The sequence below is a fragment of the Mesitornis unicolor genome, unplaced genomic scaffold (genome assembly GCF_000695765.1).
Source record: "Mesitornis unicolor isolate BGI_N332 unplaced genomic scaffold, ASM69576v1 scaffold14681, whole genome shotgun sequence".
NCBI classification, from domain to species: Eukaryota; Metazoa; Chordata; class Aves; order Mesitornithiformes; family Mesitornithidae; genus Mesitornis; species Mesitornis unicolor.
In genome coordinates this window covers 26251-49063 of record NW_010163267.1, presented here as the reverse complement: position 1 = coordinate 49063, position 22813 = coordinate 26251, and the positions used below count along the sequence as shown (strand labels likewise).

The 22813-nt window shown below is 39.9% G+C and overlaps 1 protein-coding gene across 1 annotated transcript in view; it reads right to left on the bottom strand.

Moving 5' to 3' along the window:
- Positions 1-22813, bottom strand: part of LOC104548012 (disks large homolog 2) — a gene marked incomplete at both ends in the record, with an annotated part of 122807 nt that overhangs the window by 83738 nt on the left and 16256 nt on the right. The window contains one exon of the mRNA XM_010193913.1: positions 15532-15701. Coding sequence (XP_010192215.1) covers positions 15532-15701 — 170 coding nt within the window. The remainder of the gene's footprint in view (positions 1-15531; positions 15702-22813) is intronic.

Genomic DNA, 22813 nt, shown 5'->3' with positions numbered 1-22813 from the left:
ATCCAAGGGCTGGAGCACCTCTGCTACCAAGACAGGCTGAGAGAGCTGGGGCTGTTCAGCCTGGAGAAGAGAAGGCTGTGGGAGGACCTTATAGCGACCTTCCAGGATCTGAAAGGTGCCTATAAGAAAGCTGGGGAGGAGCTGTTCACTAGGGCATGAAGTGATAGGATGAGGGGGAATGGTTTTAAACTAGAAAAGGGGAGATTTAGGTTGGATATGAGGAAAAAGTTCTTCACCATGAGGGTGGTAGATCAGTGGCACAGGTTGCCCAGAGAGGTGGTGGAGGCCCCATCCCTGGAGATATTCAAGGCCAGGCTGGATGAGGCTCTGAGCAACCTGATCTGGTCCCAATGTCCCTGCTGAGTGCAGGGGTTGGACTGGATGAGTTGTAAAGGTCCCTTCCAACCCAATGCATTCTGTCATTCTATGATTCTAGGAAATTGTTTCCAAAGGAGCATGATCCTGGCTTGACCAACAGCAAAGCTGAAAAGCCAGAGAAGTCCTAGCTGGATGTGAATAAACAAATGCAGTCAGACTGCAGTTTATCTGTTGTACTATTCATTAACATTTTCACATGTGGAGAAGTTTCTTTTCTAAAGGTGTTTTATCTCTCCTAGCCAGAACTAAAGCAAAAAAAGAGGGAAATGAAAAATGCTGAACTACTGTTGAGGATAAGCAAAAGAAACATTTCTGTATTTTGTCTGGAAGACACTCTTTTCATTTCTGCAGGTGCAGGACTTAAATATCCTTATGTCTACTGTTTGTCTTCATACTGCAGAAATGAAACTATTTTATTGTGATCGTTGAATCTTGGGGCTGGAAGGAACTCAATGAATCACGTCCTCTATCTTCTCTGCCTGAGACAGGACCAACTGTAGGTGCATGATGGCTAACAAATGGCTGCCTGGTATTTCCCATGCTCCCGACCTGGTGACCTGCCTGATAATCTACCACATCACAATCCTCACTTGTCCTAAATCCAGTCCAAATCTTACTTATAATAATTTGTCTTCTAAATTTTGTCCCACACCCTCCTTAGGGAGCACACAGAGCAAACTTGCTCTTCAAAGATGTGCTGCAAGGCAAGAAGATTGTTAACAGGGCTCATAACCCCCTCTAAGCCTTTGGTATTTCAGATAAATGACTTCAGATCACTCCTCCTTTCCTTGTGAGATAGGCTTTCTAAATCTCTGATCATTTTTATTGCTTTCCCCTGGAGGCCCTCCAACTGGCCTACACCCTTCTTGAAGTGCAAAGCTCAAAGCTTTACCTGTGAGGGATGAAAGGATTGCTCATATGTCTTATAAACTGTTCCTCAAATGATAAATCTCTATATAGTGTCTGAGTGTTTCATCACAGCACAATGTGTAAAAGAGAAGATGCTACAGCTAGCAAAGTTCTAGATACTCCTCTATGGGATTATTTTCCTGACAGTTTCCTGTTAAGCACTGTTTAGTAGATTATTTGATTATTTCTGCTGAAAGCACCTTGCAGTTGTCCCTGTTGAATTACACCTTTGTTTTTTCAGATCTCTTTTAGTGTTAAACCCTCCTAGAACAGTGTTGTTTGAGAGCAAATGTGAAAAAACAATTGCAAAAGAGGAGTACATCACCCTCTGGTAATTAATACTCTTCAAACCTTTCCTAGGTGCTTATAAAGAGTCTTCCTATTTGCTCCAGTGTTGTTCTGGGGTGCTGAAAGCAAACCAATGGCTTTAAGGTCCCTTGGGTCCTCCTGTTCACTTCAATGAGATCAGTTTTCTCCTTACCCATTTGAGTTTTTCACTTTGCCTTTTCCACACGGGTGTTCAAAACCAACCACTGGCAGCACCCAGACTTCATCAGCCAAGTTTCAGTGGTCTGGGATCAGGACCATAAGGACCTGAAAATGTAAAAATATCTGACTTCTTTAAGTGCTGCCTGGCCTCTTCCTTCTTTCTTTGAGGCTGAGGTCTTGTCCCTCTCTTGTTGGTTTAAATCATGGTTTTAATCACTTTATAACAAATGACCTTTCTGTGAAAACTGAGGCCAGCAACAAGGTAGGGACGTTTTATATCTCGTCTCGAAAGCAGCTATCATCACAACATCTCTCTGTAACTACAGAGCACATCTCTAAGCTACAATTATTTCCCCTGCATTACAGAGGGGATGTGATTCACTATAACAGGATTTAAAAGCATTATTTAAAAATAACTTTCAGAAAATTTGGCTATGGCATTTGGTAATAATTAGAATTTAGAAATTATACACATCCGACCTACAGACTAAGGATAAGATTTACCCCTGGCCTTCCATTTCCACTGAGATCATTTTTCAATTACAGTCTATAAAACGTAAATGTGCCTACACTAAACAATTTCACTAAATTAGTTGCTGTAATTTTATGTTTCCTCATTGCAGGTCTTTGTTGGAGTGGCTAGCATGTCTTTATGACTTTCTATTAACTTCATAAGACATCCTACACGTTGTTTTGCATATGAAACAAAACAAACAAAAAACCAGAACACAGTTTAGGGGGAAAATAGCTCTACTATGTCCTTATTGGCAGATAATCACTTTCCAAAATAAACATTTCAAGCATGCCTCAAGGATATTGTTCTTTTAGCTTAAGCAATGTATTTTTTATCATATCCTAAAGATCTTCTGTGTCGTTATATCCCTTTTTACATTTCACTCAGCTCTAAGACCTTGCTTTGCAACTGTTTCTTCCTACCAAAAACAATGATTGGACAATTATTTTTCTAAAGAACCATAAAGTAGGTCTCATTCGTACATATAAATCACAACTGAATATTCAGAAGCCAACAGAACACAGGGTTTTGTGCTCTTCCGATACTTTGGATATACTAGTTAGTGTTTCTGCTTTCACAGGAGGTTCCCTCCACAGGTCATTTGCTTTTTTCAGCTTTCAGAGTTGCATTTGCCTCAGAAATGAGACACTAAAGACATAAGCGCTGAGCTGTTTCCTTGCCTTTCTCATATAAAGTCAGACAAAAATGTACCCTGGAAGAGGTCACAGGAACTTTTTTCATCTACCAAGCACACCAAATGCTTTGTGCTGAGAAAAATATATCACCTTGCCATTGTCCCAAGAGAGTTTCTGAATGAAAAAGATATTAAATGAGTCTCTGCAAGCAAAGGAAAAGAGATGATACTCTCTCACAAATCATGTAGCTTTACTGTTCACTCAAAAGAAGAGTTGAAGAGCAGGTGTGTGTCAGGGAGCACAAGTCTTTGGCACAGCAAACTACACTTTCCTTCTGCAAGAGGCTTGATCTCACTGTGTTTGCAGTATAGGAAACTCTGCTCCATGTCCAAATCAGCTGCTCTTTGTACGTGTCACTGATGCGACGCATGCAGCACCAGAATATTCGTCGATGAAAAACTCAACATGAGCCACCACTGTGCATCTGCAGCCCGGAAACCAACCCCATCTTGGGCTGCATCACAATAAGTGTGGCCAGCAGGGTCAGGGAAGGGATTCTGCCCCTCTGCTCTGCTCTGGTCAGACCTCACGTGCAGTGCTGTGTCCAGTTCTGGGGCCCCAATATAAGAAGGACATGTAGCTGTTGGAGTGGGTCCAGAGGAGGCCACAAAGACGATCCAAGGGCTGGAGCACCTCTGCTACCAAGACAGGTTGAGAGAGTTGGGGTTGTTCAGCCTGGAGAAGAGAAGGGTCTGCAGGTACCTTATAGCGACCTTCCAGGACCTGAAGGGATCCCGCACCAAAGCTGGAGAGGGACTTTTTACAAGGGCAGGTAGCGACAGAACAAGGGGGAATGGTCTCAAATTGGAAGAGTGTAGATTTAGACAGGATATTAGGAAGAAATTCTTGACTGTGAGGGTGGTGAGGCCCTGGCCCAGGTTGCCCAGGGAAGCTGTGGATGCCCCCTCCCTGGCAGTGCCCAAGGCCAGGTTGGACGGGGCTTGGAGCAGCCTGGGCTGGTGGAGGTGTCCCTGCCCATGGCAGGGGGTGGACTGAGAGGCCTTTGAGGTCCCTTCCAACCCAAACCATTCTGTGATTCTGTGATAAGTGCACTAGAGCCCCAGAGCCTGGACTTCTTGTCTCATATCTTAAAAAGGCAGAATCGGAAAGTATGGGCAACTGCACAGACCATTTGTTTCATGGGAAGTTGCAAAGGATTTTATTCTGTCTAAACTCTAAAAGAAAAGCTGCCATTTCGAGGAATAGAAATATATTTAAAGAAATGAAACAAAACTCTAACTGATGGAGGAAAAGCAGTTTTTCAAAGCTGTTGGATAAATGGTCTAAAAGAAGAAATGGTAAGTTAAAGCTGAAACACTATAGAGAAATTCCTTTTTGCCAAGTGTTGAGATCTGGTTACCACTTTTTGCTGTCACCTAAGAATAACCCAAGGTGCATTCTTCCCTTTGTTTTCATTAAGGATAACTACAATTTTAGCCAGAAATTGGAATACTGTAAGCAAAATAAGGATGACAGAGCTGCAGAAAGGACTAGGATATAGTACTGGAAATAGTCACATGAAAGACTATTTGCAAATAATCGCTTTGGTGTCTGGCTTCTGACTAAGCCAGCTTTTCCCTTCAGACATTCAGAGACGCTTTAAGGTAACTCCTTCCTTTTTTTTTTCAACTAGTGGAAACCAAAGAATAATATCGACGATCTAGAATACTTTTTAATAGGCTATAGATTGGTATTTCATTTACCATATCATTTGAATTTTTAAAGCTTCACCCAGATTGTCACTCCACCACCATCAGAATCTCCAATGTCTTTTTCAGAAGACTTAAAACACTGTCTGCCTGTTTACAGAAAAACATGAGACAAGAACACAAGAAAAATGACTAACTACAGCTCCCCAAGCTATAAAAATTTAATTAAATACAATTTATTCTTTTAAAGGTGCTTTTCATGGTACTGCAATATTTTGCTGACGTGTGTTGTCTTCCAGACAGCAGATTTCTTGAGAAAGATCTGGACATCTAAAAAACTATCAAGAAGACAGAACTTGTTATGCAGATCATTAACTGAACAATAAAGGATGAAATCACTGCTCTGTAATTTCACCTGGTTAATTTGCACATTTGGTTTATATTCGGAAAAGGGTGAAGCTCTGCAAAGAAGCAAATATAGAAGGATTTTCAAACTCCTCAATTGCAAGTGACAGATCTTGTGTCAATGAACGTAATCCACTTAGGACTCCCAAGCTTTACTATATCTTCTGCTGCATCAGGATGTCACATCAGGCTCACAGCAATTCATATAATTTATAAAGTCACAGCTGTCACATAATTGTTTATTTATTGAAGTGCTGAAAGATGAAGTCTCTAAGACTTATGTGAGGAATGTAAGCCAAAGAACTCAAAGGTAGTGAAAAGAGGTGAAGAAAACTGCCACTCCCTAGAAAATCCTCACTCCTCCACTAAGAAAACAGAAAAAAGATACTACCTTCCTGTCTACAGAAGGGCTTCTTTCCACACCCAGCCCAGCAGTTTAGCAAATGACACCACTCTCCTTCCTCGTCTGTCTTTTGATTTATTGTGTATCTGGAAACATTGATGAGACAATTAACACTCTGCTGCATCTCCTCCCTTTCTGATGTTGGGCTGATGAAAACAGCAATGGCAAACATAATGAAAGGGAACTTCTGTAACTCCCCTTTTAACTCTTACACAGCACTCTAGAATGGGGAGGAAAATGAGGAAACTCTTCCCTGACCCAGAAATTTATAATCTGAAGGAAAAAGGAGTACAAAGGCAAGCTGTAACGACAAAATCCTGAGACCTACTGTAATCACACTACATTTATTTAGTTAGAAGAAAAATGTAGAATTGGAAAAGAAGTTGGCCAAGATTCAATAGGAATTTGTGTAACACTTCCTAAAAAAAAAAGAAAGGCACTTAGTGGTGGAGACGAGTCCTTGGGATTTTTAAAAATGTCACAGAGGAAAAGGCAGCAGTGTCAAATAGCATCCCAAAGCACAGACACCACCATTTTCGTGAGACAAAAGATGTTGCAAGAAACTTTTCAGCAGAGCCCCAGAGATCAGTATGTGGCTGGGAAATCCATTTAGTAAGCAACTTCCTTTGAAGCATTTCCACAAGGACAGGATAAATCAAACACAGAACTTTTAAATGGTCTGCTTTATTCTCACCCAGGAGCAAGCCACTGGAGCCAAACCTGGAGATGCATCTATTCCTCATTCAGCCAAGCGCAGAAATGAGAAGCCCCCTCTCTCTGTCTGGGTAAAGAAAATGGACAAAGAAAAATGCAAAATTTTCCTGCCCTTGAATTTCGGGTGTGAGGTTACAGAGTTAAACCTGCCAAGGTGACAAGAAGAATATCAGAGGGAATCTAATAAGTCGTGCAAACCGTTCTTGATTCTCAGTGAAAAAGTGAACACAGCAAAAGGATTGACATCTTATGACAAGAGAATGATAAAAAACAAGGCCATAGCACTACAGGAAAAGGACTTGGGGCACTGGTGGATGAGAAGCTGGACAAGAGCCACCAATGTGCACCTGCAGCCCAGAAACCAACCCCATCCTGGGCTGCATCACAAGAAGTGAGGCCAGCAGGGCCAGGGAGGGGATTCTGCCCCTCTGCTCTGCTCTGCTCTGCTCTGGTGAGACCTCACCTGCAGTGCTGTGTCCAGCTTTGGAGTCCCCAACACAAAAAGGACATTGAAATGCTGGAGCAGGGCCAGAGGAGGCCACAAAGATGATCCAAGGGCTGGAGCACCTCTGCTACCAAGACAGGCTGAGAGAGTTGGGGTTGTTCAGCCTGGAGAAGAGAAGGCTGCAGGGAGACCTTAGAGCGACCTTCCAGGATCTGAAAGGTGCCTATAAGAAATCTGGGGAAGAGCTGTTCACTAGGGCATGGAGTGATAGGATGAGGGGGAACGGTTTTAAACTAGAAAAGGGGAGATTTAGGTTGGATATTAGGAAAAAGTTCTTCACCATGAGAGTGGTAGATCAGTGGCACAGGTTGCCCAGAGCGGTGGTGGAGGCCCCATCCCTGGAGATATTCAAGGTCAGGCTTGATGGGGCTGTGAGCAACCTGATCTGGTGACATTGTCCCTGCTGACTGCAGGGGTTGGACTGGATGAGCTGTAAAGGTCCCTTCCAACCCAATGCATTCTGTGATTCTGCATACACTGTACCACTTGCCATCTCTCGTCAGAACTGATGAAACTATCTAGACAATTGGATAATAATACAAAATTCCCACCTAATTCAGAAAGGAAAAGCACAGAGATTTTGCCAATTTTAATGTCAATGATCTACTTAACTTCAAATGTGGTTGAATTCACTCTGACGTGACAACTATTTGATACCACCACCTTCTGCAGTTGTAACAAACAAGATGACAGATTTCTTCGCTGAAGACAAAAAGAAGCCAGCAAAGCTTATTTTCTTAAAACAAAATCCCAAGCTTTTTTGGCACCCAGGCCTACCTGCACATCTCTCTTTCTTTCTCTGTGCTGCTGCTTTTACTCCATTGCAGCCACGGTTCATTAAGATGAATCGTGTTGTGCTGAAGCTGCCTCATCAGTAAGTACTGCTGAAGCAGTTTAGTAATGATCTTACTGTGTAGAGTTGCATTTTTATAGCCACCTCAATTGGCTATTAAAATACAGCACTGCACTTTGAAATTGCCACCGCGCCACTTCAGAAATAGTTAGCGTGATGGAGTTGCAGAAAGTGCTGCTCATTTCAGTCGAAACCTCACATCTTGTGAATGATTTCTGGAAAGTGGTCTTTAAAATCTACTCTGAGATTAAATGTTCATTTTGCATATTAATGCAGGATTCTTAGAACCGCTTGGAGAGTTCTTTAGAACTGAATGGTTTCTAGCGAAAAAAGCAACAAAAAACCCCAAACCAAATACATGTATATAAAATTGCTGCAGTCTTCCAAGTCATTTTGTTTATTCCTTTAGTGCTAATGGGAAATGACAGGGAAACACAAAAGAGGGAATTCAGAATTAACATGAAAATGTAAGACTTCGAACAAGTGACATCCTGCAGCTCACAGGATAGCTCTAGTTTTAGCTGAGACAACAACCAGGGCATGGCTTTTGAACTCCACTTGAAATTACCCTTGTTGATCTGGAAAATGATTACTTTATCAATCGACTGCTTATCTCGAAAGATGGTTGAATTTGGACTGAAGTGGCAACAATTTGATACCACCACCTCCTGCCATTTAACTGCAATCGTAACAAAAAACATGACAGGCTTACTCTTTTTCTCCACTGAAGACAAAAAGATGGTAGCCAAAGCCTGAAATGCTACAACTGAAGTGCCACTCTAATAACAATACCTATCATTAAGTGTGATTACAATGAATAAGCACTACTTTTCCTCAGGAATGGAAGGAACCAATCTACAGAACAAATGGGTTTGAAGAAATAGTTCATATGAGGTAATTTATACAAATGAGATGCTACATCTCTACATCTGTAGTGACCAAAGGCAGATAATACATCCAAGGTTTTATTTGTGCCATAAAGCAGAACATGATAGTAGCAGCTGTATGCAGATATCATCACTTAAATTAAAGAACGAGGTCGTCATTCTGTGAAATATGAAGGTGCAGATATAACCTACGGCTTTCTCTCCACCAGGCATTGGCAACACTAATATGTCAAAATGGTTTTGAATAACAGCAAAGGCTTTTATGGCACTAACACAGAGCTTTCTAATTTTATGGGTTTCAAGAGAATACAATTTTCATACAATAAACTATGCAGATACTCTCATATTCTGGCATTAGACAACCCCAGCCTGCAGGGAAGTCATGCATTTTAGTGAAGTTAACTTATAAACGATGGCTTTGAATCACTATCTTAAAATTGGAAAACTAGCTATTAGTGCTTGACAGAGCACTTTCTGCTGATTGGATGAACCACGAGTTGCTTCAAGCAAAGACATTTCACAAAAAATGGTATTTTAGTTTCAGTTGTGGTTTTCTGTTTATACCTGTAGTAAGTGATAGTGTGTTACAATAATATGAAGTAAAGCATTTAAGTTAGAGTTGGGAATCTAAACATTTTGTTAAATCTAGGTTTGGGAAAGGTTTTAAAGCTGCTTCATTTTGCCCTGTTTTAGATCAGGATTCACAAGAAAGCTCAGAGCACAGAAGGAGGAGAACACTGAAAACCAAGTAAACTCACAGTTGATGAGATCGTAAGACTGAAGTTCTTAAAAGCGCAGAAGAAAAGTTACAAAGTTCTGGTCAAACTGTGAAAAAACAACTTTGTTGCAAATATTTTTGAGCTATAAAAACATTTCATAGCATAAAACAAATACTTTGAGGGTTTCAAATGAATATTATGTAACAAAAGGTCTGCCTAACTTGCCACAAAACCCCCTCTCCCCAAATGCTGAAGTTTGCTATGCAGTATACAGCGTCCCTTAAATTAGAGAAAATAGGCCAACATAGCAGTAGAAGTGATAGCTATATTAATTAAAAAAATACGTCTCGTTATCAGTTTGAAGCAAGCACTTTAATCAGTTATCAAACAGCAAGATCTGAAAGCTCTCAATGTTCTCTGAAATTGGGAAAGAAATAATTGGGGTTCTTTGTTTGCAAGAGTTCCCTCGTTCATTTTAAGTGCTGTAGCTATTACCTGAGATAAAAAGGTTACCTTTGGCTTTGCTTAAGTAGATCAAAATGATAAGATTTCTCCTTTCCTTACTGGGAGCAGCATGTGTAACAATTAAAAAACCTCTCTATTCTGCTGTTCTGAACTGAGCACTTTTTTTAGCAGATAATTTAAAATACACATAACTCTACTGCACTATTTTGACTACTTCAGTTGTTACTCCAAGCTGGGGGATGCTATCAATGCAACAGAACGCAAGGTTTTTCCAATAATTAGAGCTAAAAATCCAAACTAAAATATGCCAACTTCTACGAAAAAGAAGTAGAAACTCCTATGACACTACAGACTGTAATGGAGAGCATTTTAGCAACAATTCAGGGTGAAATCATACCTTACATTGACGGTGAACATCTCTGCATCTCTTCCAGAAGCTTCATAACTAATCAAGGAGTTAAAAAATACGCTACACAAAACATACTGATTCTTTACTTAGTGTAGCAAGCAAGCTTCTTTACCACACAGCGACTCTATTCAGTGCCATCAAGAATAAAACAAATAGTTATGTGAAAAGGAAATCTGCCACATGCTGCACAGTCACTTCAGGCCAGCACAGAAAACAATGAAATGGAAACTCTGGAACTGATTATGCCCAATGACTTCATTTGGATGAGTACACATAATTCAAAAAATAAGTGTATTGTATTCATCCCATCTTATTTTTGGGTATTTTATTGATATATCCAGTTTAGGAGCTTAGTCTTTGCCGATTAAGAAGAAAATTAAGATAAGGAGGATAGTAATCCAGAAAGAGATACAGAATTGGGCTGAACAGTGCTTAACAGATGCATTCGTTTGTAATTTAGAGCCCCAAAACATATTAACACTCCAAGTGGATTAATGAAAAGTCCTGATATGACCCTAATTCTGAGAGCAGGAAAGAGCAGAGGAGTACGTGCCTCCGGAAATCTTCTGTAAAGTGCCCAAAGCTGGGTGGGGTGAACCTGATAGAAATGTCTATTTGCTGAACTCACCAGGAATGAGAAAAATGCATGCGTACAGATAACAGAAGAGAGACATAGCTGCTAACGCGTTCAGAGTCTTTCTGTCTAAAATGCAGCCAAAAAAAGGCAGCTCTTGCCATGGCGGCAAGATCCCGATGCAGCTCAAACACTATAAAACCAGTTACTACTGAATTATCACGAAGAGTGTGGGAAATTAATCCTGTTTCTTTATGATTTTATACTTAAGCCATTAGAATACCCAGATGGCAGAATGAGCTATCCTTTATATTGTTCGGTTTTGGGGTGCTTTTAAGTTTGCCATTTCTCCTCTAAAGTTTCCTGGCACTCAGCTGTTCTGCTTCACATACCCTAAACTTCATTTCTGCAGCTGTGTTGTCTTTTAAGATGTCAGATTTCATGTAGAACTGAGGCCAGATCCACCACTGCTGTGGTTACTGGAATCATTCTTTTCAGTATTTATTTTCTCCTATATAAAATCAGAGCTTTAGTTATTAGTTGAGTATTGGTAGGTAAAATATTACACAACCACCTGTAGAATCCATTTTTCTGGCTGATTCTTTAAAAAATAAAATAAAAAATATCAACTTTAATTTCTATATCTAATCTTATATTAAGCATATTACTCAATACTGCTGGTTTCAGTAAAATATAGATTTGCAGTGTGATAGGACTGCATTAAAATCCCAGAGGCCAGTGGAATTCCTTTGGTTTAAAATCCTCCAGGCAAATGCGCTCAAATGGGTTTGAGCACTGTAATCTCCAAATAGTGACAGAAGTTCGTAATTCACTCCTCATACACAGTTTGTTGCAGGGTCTTATAGGAAGCTAATACGCAAGTTACATTATTACAAAGCCAAATACTACCATTAAATTGCTTTCCTTTGAATGTCCGCTTGTTTGTTCCCCAGGAACAAATACTGCACCGTACACAATCCGTTCTCATTACTGTCAGTCTTGTTATGTTCCAATACAGAGCAAGAAAAGCATATTACTTAAGGATGGGATTTTCACTAGTGTCTAAATCCTACTGATTTTCAATAAGAAAGCTCCATTGTATCAATATATCCTTTCTCTGATACAGAGAATCACAGAATGTCAGGAGTTGGAAGGGACCTTGAAAGCTCATCCAGTCCAACCCCTGCCAGAGCAGGATCACCCAGACCAGGTCACACAGGAACACGTCCAGGTGGGTTTTGAATGTCTCCAGAGAAGGAGACTCCACAACCTCTCTGGGCAGCCTGGGCCATGCTCTGGCACCCTCACAGCAAAGAAGTTTTTCCTTCTGTTCAGGTTGAATCTCCTATGCTTCAGCTTGCTCCCATTGCCCCTTGTCCTGTCATTGGACATCAGAGAGAAGAGCCTGGCTCCTTCCTCCTGACACTCGCCCTTTACAAATTGATAAGCATGAATGAGGTCACCCCTCAGTCTCCTCTGCTCCAAGCTAAAGAGATCCAGCTCCCTCAGCCACTCCTCATCAGGGAGATGCTCCACTCCCTTGATCATCTTTGTGGCTCTGCGCTGGACTCTTTCAAGCAACTCCTTGTCCTTCTTGAACTACAGTCCTCAGCCACTGCAAAGATGCTGGCAGCTAAAACCTGCAGTGTCCTGAGAGCAACTGCACAAAAACACCTCCTGTTTTAATGCTAATCAGGACAAAACGATGCAGCACTAAAGAAGTACCCCTGACTGAGGAGACATTCAAGAGGCATATAAAAGACAATCACAGGATAATAAAATGGTTTGGGTTGGAAAGGACCTTAAAGATCATCTACTTCAACTCCACTGCCATGGGCAGGGACACCTCCACCAGCCTAGGCTGTTCAAAGCCCAGGCTGTCCAACCTGGCCTTCGGCACTGCCAGGGAGGGGGCACTCACAATCTGAGCACATGAAAGAGAGGAGGATCCCGCAATGAGGACAGTGAGCCAGTACCTTCAAAGCACAGACTGTAGACATCAGCCAATATTATCAATCAGGTGTGGCAAACTGATGAATGCACAGCTTTAGGTATTTACACAGCTGCAGTTGTGTTTGAGACCTTGATTTTCTACTACACAATTCATTTGTGGTTTTGCTCACTGCTTTTCTCAGAAAGTCAAGTTGAAGGGTTACATGGCTTTTTAGCACATATGATGCTAGGACAGCTCCTTTTGTAAAGGACCAGGAGCAATAGCACGGGGATCGGAATTCAAAAGGGACCACTGCAGCGCGCTACCATGACCTTTCCTCTGCCTTACGCCCAAAGCCATTGCTACATGATGAATATTTAATTTCTTATGTTCAAAATGGCTTTGCAAATTTAACCTATGTATGTCTTTTATATGGTGGTTGCAAGCTAGAAAAATTAACATCCACTTAAAAACCCCTAACTTTTATGGGCTCATAGCTTGTAAAAGCCCTGATCCTGAATACCTCAGATTTAATGAAAAGAATATTTATATAAAGCGCCTTGCAAATTTCCTTCTTTATCACCTCCAAGTGCTGAAATATATGGTCTACTAGACATACACAGGCAAGCCAGTGATCTCTGGGTTTATGTGCTATTATGGAAGGCAAGACTTGCTTTCATGTGGTAAATTCTCAACACAGTGAGGAATGAACTCAGAATATACTGAGTTATATAGTGACAGAGACAGACAGGAAAAGAAGCATCTGAAAAGATGTTTGCTACTCCATGTTTAGTATGGAACACCCTTCTTGTCTACAAAACAGCTTCAAGTTTTTAGTTATTTTGTGAGTAGGAAGGAAGGAGTGGTGTAGGAACTACCATGAGGATTTTCTGGACACCAGAACATCCCAATTTCACTCTGAGAGGTAAGAAATGCTGTGTATATAAATATTAAGTTGTTCTTGCACTGTATAGTAATGGTGTGAAAGAGCAGTTCACAGATAAATCACCTGAAATATGAGTAGATAAGCGTCACATGAGTGACTTGTACTGAAACCTACAGCCAGGATTCACAGGTTTTATTCTTGACCTCTCAACAGATTTATATTTCATGGAAGATTTTGAAAAATTAAAAGAAAAATTGCTACAGATATTATAATTAGTATCTAAAATTTCCAACTAATCTGTAACCCATTTTCTTCATTCTGTTTTCATTCATCTGTGGAATATGGAAACCACATAAGGGTATGCTTCCTTGCTGCCTAAATCACAGAGATAAAAAGCTGGCTTCTGCAAAGAACCAGTCCGTCAACATGTTCTTCATCCAAGTTTCTAGTTAACTTATTTCTATAATATTGACAAGAACATTTTAAAAAGATATTCAGCTTAACAGTAAAATTCACTGTTTATAGCTCACATCTTTAGTAACTTCATATAAGAATAGAGCTAACAAATTGATGTTTGTAGCACTAAGCAGCAAAGCTTCTTTAGCTTGTCATAAAAGGCACTTTCTTGGTATCCACCCTCTTTTATGAAAACAAATGTAAAAATACATAGTTTCAGGCATAAAATCAAAATAAACACGTTGCAGAAATGTTATTAGATAATGATTTCCTCTCCTGTCCTTTTCCACAGTGCAGCAAAAACTCGGTCACGGCAAATAATTTCTACTGTTTCATCACAACCTGAAAGGAAATGTTAATTTTAGTTTCTTTAGCCTTAGGTTACTCAAAATGACTGTCATATCACACACTTAGTTTAATTCCAAAGCTTTAAAAACACCGCGGCCTGCACTGCTGAGTTCATACACGTACGGAATCTCATTAGAGATGCTTTTCTATTAGAAAGTCAATTTAGTGTTGTAATTGACCACAAGAACCCAGACTTTTGGGGGTTTGCCCTCAGATACGTGTTTAAATGTATCATAGTGTTCGCCAAGAGCAGAGGATGATGAATATACTGCTGTGTCAAAAATACCATGATATACAGAGAAGAGGCATAATGCAATATTGAAAACAGTGCACTATCTTTGCTTGCTATGAAGGGATAATCTCAACAGTTCCAAGTGTATTAGAAACTCCACTACTGGTATAAAAACCTATGTAGAAGCATACTGTAGTAGTCACGTGAGATGAGATGTAAAGGGAAATCACTGAAAAAGCTACAGGTTATTCAATGTAGAAGAAACAAGTTTGAATAATCTCATGTGCATGGTGTATATTAAAAGACACGCAAACTCCTTCACTTCATGCATGTATGATTAATGGAAGACTTGCTTATGAAATAATTATTACGGAGCCAAAAATCTACTGCTGTTCATTCTGTTCTCATGGACTGTGAAAATATCCATTTTCTTTGCCCAGAAATTAGCTATGAAGAAAAATACAGTAGCCAGAGGGAAATTTCAGGCAGGAAAAGCAGTGAAATGAAATTTGTTAAAAATAATACTTCTGCAAATAAAACCTTTTTGCAACAGGAAAGGTGAAAATAAAATAGTCACAATTTCTACTATTTCTTCTAGAAAGGATTTTTTTCCTGTAAGCAGAAGTTACAGAATGTGTAATGTAGCGTTCTTCTCTTGTTTCAAAGATAACTGTAGAAGAAATCATCAACACAAAAGCAGAAAGGATAAACTGGATAATCACAAAGCCTTCTGAAAAAAGGGGAATTCAGGAACTCTGCATTCAACAGCATCTCAAATGAAACTCAAAGATCTCAGCAGAGGAACTCCAGAGGAAGTATAGGTGCTGCCAATGTAAAGTATAATATCTCCGCATCTTGCATTTCTTCAGGAGGTAATGAGCCGTCTCTACAGCAAACATCAAATAAAACAAACCACAACTCCTTGAACTCCTTTATCTTTCAGGAAGAGACACGCAACCATAAATTCAAGTTCTACCAGCCCAGATTAACTGCATTTCAGTATTTGACAGGTGAACCAGTTGGCAAATCAACAGTCAGATGCCATTTGAGCCACAAGAGAGGTTAAGCATCAAGTTTAAACTGGAAGAATTTACATTTCTGTAGTTACCTTTAGGTCCTTTGAACAACTTGATCTCTACCACGGTCTCCAGAATAGGTCTTCTTCGACGAACATACAATCGTACTATGGAGCCAGCCTCTTTTAGGGCCTCCACGGCTTTGCTGTGTGAGACTTCCGAAACGTCAACCTCATTCACTCGCAAGATGCAATCGTTGACCCTACAAGAAAAAGAAAGGTCCACAGATACTAAATGCTTCAGCTGTTATTTCAGACCGAACAGTTTCGTCAGTAGTGCTATAAAATGAAGAAGACTTCATTGGGAAGTCTGCCAGATCACAGACTTAACGTGATACACTTCAGAATCACAGAATATCAGGAGTTGGAAGGGATCTTGAAAGATCACCCAGTCCAATCCCTGCCAGAGCAGGATCACCCAGACCAGGTCACACAGGAACGTGTCCAGGTGAACGCTGTCTCATCAGCAATGAGACAGAAACTGAACACTTAGTCCGTCCAAAAGACACATCTGACTCAAGCTAAAGACTACCTATACCTACATCTACCATCTTGCTTCACAAGTTGAGGTTGGATCCATAGAGTGATAGCAATGAGTAATTAATATATCATCTTTACAGACTTCATTAAAATACTTTTTACTAAACAACATAACTGAGTTACACCATTCATGCTGCATGCTATTACTACTACTACAGTTGTTCTTAAGGAAATAATTTAATTTAATATAATAAAGAAAGACCAGTAATCATTCAAATACCTCCTTAAATCTCTCGTATTTCTTCATCAGATACAAAGAATTCTAAGTTGTCTAAGGAAAAGAGCTGCCCTACAAAAAGCAGACAATTTAAAAGACAATGTTTCATGCTAAATAATTTGAGTAAATGTCATTGCTTATGTTTGCACTGCTGACTGTAGGCTCCAAGACCTCCTGTGTGGTAACAGCATCTATTTTTCATAGAATATTAATATAATTCCCTCATATTCTTACTTTGGACATTTATTAAATTATCTGAGGATGAATTAAAATATTGACCCTCAAAATGTCCTTGTTAGATGGAGTAATACTCTCCTTATATGACAGATTTGTCTGAGTTGCAATGGAAATCTACACCTGGAAAGCACCAAAACCCATCTCCAAGGCAGCAGGCTAGTGACTGAACTGCTGGGCCTCCTTTCTTTGCCAATAAGGGTAAGTGAGAAGAGCAAATTCCAAAGATTATAGGTGAATTGAGACTCTTGTTCTTACGTGAAGTACATTTATTATGAGATGTGTCTAAGCATTTTGGGTACAGAAGAAAAAGGCATATGGAAATGAACACGTTCTGCATGTCTGAAAAGACAATCAGCGAAGAAAAAAGGGGTAGCTAAAAATATTCCCATTTCCGCTATGTTTCTGTACATAAAGATCAACCATCAAAAGTTTCTCTTTATGGCAAAAGAACACGTGAGCTGGGTACTGCACATGAAGGGAGAATGAAGCTTTACCAAAAATTTATCTGAATTCGGAGAATTTAGGATGGATTTTTGTTGTACTTTTTTTTTTGGTGCTGCTGCTTTGGTTTAAAAAATGAATCAAAACAGGACAACAAACAGAGCACAGCTATTTGAAAACAAAGTCTTTCTGTTCTATCAGCCTTTTATATTAACATTTACAGGGGAAAATCTTGATAGCAGCCTTTATCTGACAACTGGTCGAACTTGGAAAGGTCACAAAATAGATACTACCTTTGTGATAAAAAGTCTTGTATTGCAAAGTTTCCCGTTTCCATTCAATGGCTGGGTTTGCTGCTTTCCTTCAATGCCAGAAGAACTCATTTTCCAAATGTTTAATTGTGTGGTTTGGTTGTCAAAGCAGTAACTGCTCTAATATAAAATGCTTTATTATTTTAAATAAATCATGAATACACCCTGCTAGTGCTTCCCACTCAGAAAGTTAATAATTATGTCTAAGCTGCTAGTATTTCTATTAATATCACTATATATGTGATGCTTATCAAATTTACAACTCTTACTGTTGTCCTATCCGAAATACAATTGGCTGTATCATGGTTAATGAACAACCTATAGCATGCTAACCATTGGATGGTTATGAAGACAAAAATTTGGGAGAAGATAAAGCAAACACTAAAAAGGGGGGTTGCATGTGTTTTGTTTTCATTTACTCTGTGACCTGATATTACTAGATAACTGTAACTACCTAAAAGCTTTCATAAAGGCTCTAGAAATGAAGGGAAAAAGCATGACTTTTGTAGAAAGTCAATGAACACCATGGAATTAACTTGCCAAAATCAGTAGGCCACACACCTCCCTTTACTGAAAAAGCAAGATCCTTTCAAAAAGGACATTTACACTTCAACAGAAATCCCACCCTAGTGTCTAAAATTCGGCCTTTTAGCATTACCTGCTTTAAACCAGTAAGACTACCTTTAATAAAACATACACAGGTTAACAGTCCTAGTGTAGGATGAATGTAGGATTGAGAGAATACAAAGTTGATCCAGTACAGAAATACTTCCATACAAAGTGTTTTGTTTGTATACAAATACAAACTTGGCCAGTGCAGAAGCAGCAGCACAATTATCCCATTCAGTCTGCTATGACGAACCCACTCAGTGCTGGATATCCAGCTGGACTCTTCTGAACCTGTAGGTTTTATCCCCCTCACAAAGAAAAAGAATACTTTTTTAGCTTTCATAACTTAAAGAATACATGGATTCCTCTCCCCATTTATTCCAAAATCGTCCTAAGGCCTGTAGGTGGGTATACACTATATGGAGAAGTGAGTTGCAGGCACAGTTTTAGACTTGTGCCAAGGAGATCTGCCTCATAATCCAAGATAGCAATGCATAAATCCAACAAGAGAGATCCAGTACCTACACTAATTCAGCACACAAAAAATCCAGGCAGGAGGAAAAATGTTCCAAGAAGATTTTCTTTGTTTCCACAAGAAGACACCAGAAATACATTTTTTAAAAATATTAAAGCATTTATCTAACAGTCTCAGCACTTAAAAATTATTACCATTCTACTTATAAACCTGAACGCCATATACTTCTTTGAGTAAGTTTTATTTAAAATTCTTTATTGTAAGAATTTCTAATGAATTGTAAAAAGTTCTAATGAGAGAAAGCAGAAAAGGAAGTTGTATTCTAAGCTATGGCTAATGACTTCTACAACAATTAAAAAGCCAAAGGAAATTCTATTTTCTCTAATTCGATAAAAAGCAAATCTTAAGAAATTATTCTTAAGACGCAGAACTTGAATTTCTAAGATTTAACAACATAATCTCAGCATTTGCTGATGACACACGTTCACAGAGCTCTTGACTAAATTTACTCGTGTTTCAATGAAAACCAACATGTGACTGGAAGCATTTTGGAGACTGCATGTGCTGTGCTGAAAAAAAGAAAAGAGTGAAAACATGTTCTAACCATATTTCAAAAGAACATAAGAAAAAAGCCCAATGTTCATGCTATTGTTTCCTAGGAAAAAAAAAGAGTACTTCATAACTCAGTTTAGCACAGGACATAAGTCTCTGACTAATTTTGGAGTAATCCTATTTCTATTTTAGCCAAAACACTCAAATTAGGGACTCAATTTATGTATATACTTCAATTTATCCAAGTCCATAAAATCACCCATGCAGGTAACAAACAAGTTAAAATGAGTTGGGCAGCTCTTCCCATGGCACATTGGCTCATCTAAACACTTTAACAAAATACAGATATATTCTACAAGGCTTCTGTAGAATAATTCAGACATAAAGGACCCTGGGTTACACAATATGGAACACATGCTATAATCATGCCAAGACAGTTACAACTGATACAAGAAATATGAGGGAGATTTTTGCTATTAAGGAGGAACGTTGGGTATGCAGGTTTACCAATAGCTGTTGCTATCTTCACATAAGGGGTTGGATTAATTAAGAAAACCATTATTTTTTAAGGGCTTATTCCAAGTTTGTTCTAAACCTGACTACCTTCATCTGAGTTTCATGTTTACTGTTTTCAAGACACTGTGCAGGCATCCTTGAAAAGTTGATAATTGCTTCAGTCAAGCTGTAAGAAAACAAGACAAGTACAATCCTTAGGTGCTCATGAGAAATATAGCAGGCGACAACAGGTAATGATCATTCTGTTCACTTGTTCTGTGCAATATGGTGCCTCGAAGAGAAACCCAAGCAGCCCAGAATGGCAACAAAGAGCTCCAGCAGACCAAATGGTCCTGTCGAGACACATTAGCCCACTTGCAGCTCCATAAAGCAGCTGGTTGGAGCCAACTTTGGGCTCAAGAACAAGAGAATGATCTGTGCTCTGTGGGACCACATCATGACACTAAAAGCTACAGTAATCATAGAATCACAGAATGTATTGGGTTGGAAGGGACCTTTACAGCTCATCCAGTCCAACCCCTGCACTCAGCAGGGACATTGGGACCAGATCAGGTTGCTCACAGCCCCATCAAGCCTGACCTTGAATATCTCCAGGGATGGGGCCTCCACCACCTCTCTGGGCAACCTGTGCCACTGATCTACCACCCTCACAGTGAAGACCTTTTTCCTCATATCCAACCTAAATCTCCCCTTTTCTAGTTTAAAACCATTCCCCCTCATCCTATTGCTCCATGCCCTAGTGAACAGCTCTTCCCCAGATTTCTTATAGGCACCTTTCAGATCCTGGAAGGTCGCTATAAGGTCCCCCCACAGCCTTCTCTTCTCCAGGCTGAACAACCCCAACTCTCTCAGCCTGTCTTGGTAGCAGAGGTGCTCCAGCCCTTGGATCATCTTTGTGACCTCCTCTGGCCCTGCTCCAGCACTTCAGTGTCCTTTTTGTGTTGGGGACTCTAAAGCTGGACACAGCACTGCAGGTGAGGTCTGAGCAGAGCAGAGCAGAGGGGCAGAATCCCCTCCCTGGCCCTGCTGGCCTCACTTCTTGTGATGCAGCCCAGGATGGGGTTGGTTTCTGGGCTGCAGATGCACAGTGGTGGCTCATGTCACCCATGACATCCACAGGTCTTAGTTATCATCCAGACAGCTCCAGTCTAAGTGGCACTCTATTAACACAGGACTGCCTCTAACAAATATAGTTACCATTCTTTCTATTGCAGAATGGCCAACATTAACAGATTATTTCTGGCAAATATTTTTTGTTTTTAGCTGCTGTCTCAAAAAAGCTTAATTTGATATGGACTTTACTTATTCTTTAGCCAAAGCTTAGAAAAAGGGTAAAAATTCTGGAAGAATCAGTACAAAGCTGTGGAATATATCATGTAGGTATATACCTCCCTATGTCAGTATGGAGTTACCAGGTAGACACCAAAGGAAAGAGAGAGAAGCATTAAACTTTCACTTGGTTTCTTTGCTCCTGCTTTGTCTAACCTTTTTTAGCCAAAGTTTCCTTATAAAAGGGTTGATGCTCTCTGTCTTCCAGACGTTTGGAGAACAAAGCACTTTAAGATTATAGGTGACAAGCTGAAAGGACTGATTATTATCCTTTCTTCAAGAGATCAGCAAATAACAATACAAGTACATTATCTGACCCCAGGAGGATCCATCTAGTCCATTAGTTTGGGAAGACTGACTCTCGCTACCCTTTCTGCCTTAGTTTTTTTCCTTTATTCCATACACATCCTTCCCATTCCATAGTAAGTAAAATACACAGCATACATAGGTGAAAAATGAAATTATTGGTACTGCCCCATGTAATTTCTTTCCAAGAGGAAGAAATTATTACTATTTTTTTTTTAATTTCAACTATGAATTCAAAATAACTCATCTCAAGTTCACTTACAGCAGTCTTCAGATCTGTCTTTTCAATTACAGAATATGGAGCTAAAACTAAATGCCAACGATATGTATGTACCATAGGGCACACTGTTTCCTTATGTATAATGATCCTTAGACACATGATCCAATTCCTGTACAAAATTCACATATACCCTCAGGTCCCTTTCTGACATTATAAAGTAGTATAAAACTACTGCTATAAATGTTTCAAAAATAAAGGGATAAAACTTAGCAGTACAAGAAAATTTCTGGCTATTTCTGGAAGCTAGAGAGGATTTAGTGCTTACGAAAATGTCTGATGAAGTTACCAGCCAAAAGTATCTAAAAATTTAACATTTATGTGCTTCATAATGAAATTCCAAGTATCTCATAAAATGGTTACTGACTGAAAATAATACTTGATAAAAGTTACACTTTGTGGGGGGTTAATAATTTATGAACGACACAGAAGTATTTGAGTTGAACGTAATAAAAATCTGAAATCCTGGAAGTGATTTTGATTTAGAAATACGTGCAAATATTGGTACAATAAAATGATAACCCTACTGTATTTAATATGATGGTGTTATTTGAAGTATCAAATCTAACCTATACTTCTAGCAAGAGTAAAATTATCTGGGGTCCCCAAAATCAGAACAACATGGAGCTGTTGGAGTGGGTCCAGAGGAGGCCACAAAGTTGCTCAGGAGTTGGAGCACCTCCCCTATGAGGACCGGCTGAGAGAGTTGGGGTTGTTCAGCCTGGAGAAAAGAAGGACCTGAAAGGTGCCTATAAGAAATCTGGACAAGAGCTGTTCACTAGGGCATGGAGTGATAGGATGAGGAGGAATGGTTTTAAACTGGAAGGGGGGAGATTTATATTTGATATTAGGAAGAAATTCTTCACTGTGAGGGTGGTGAGGCCCTGGCCCAGGTTGCCCAGAGAAGCTGTGGGTGCCCCCTCCCTGGCAGTGTTGGGCCCCAGGTTGGACAGGGTTTGGATCAGCCTGGGCTGGTGGAGGTGTCCCTGCCCATGGGGGGTTGGACTGGATGAGCTTTGAGGCCCCTTCCAACCCAAACCATGCTGGGATTCTGTGGGTCTATGATTTCTGATAGGAAAAAAAAAGTCCTCTGAATTCTGCACCAAGCGCCATTAATCTGTTATAATGAAATAAATTGAATGAAAAATATATAATCTTTTCTGGCCTGGTGACACCCCAAGTCTTCCAGCACAACCCTGAGCAGGCAACTTTTAAGTTTGGTTGTTTTTTTTTCATAATCTTCAAATGGAGGATTAAAACCCCACCTGCTGTCCCACTTCGTCTCATGTGTGCACCCTAAATGAACTTTCCAGAGGAGAGCCTACACCTTCTCAGCTCATCTCAAGCAGGGACAAACCCTCAGTGCAGCCTCTGGGCATACTCAGCATAAATAAAATCTCAACAACAAAAACAGGTCCCTGCCTTTTCCTGGCTGGACCTCATCCTTGGACTCAGTCTTCAATGAGAGATGAAGGGCTGACACTTCCACCATGCACGAAGGTTGT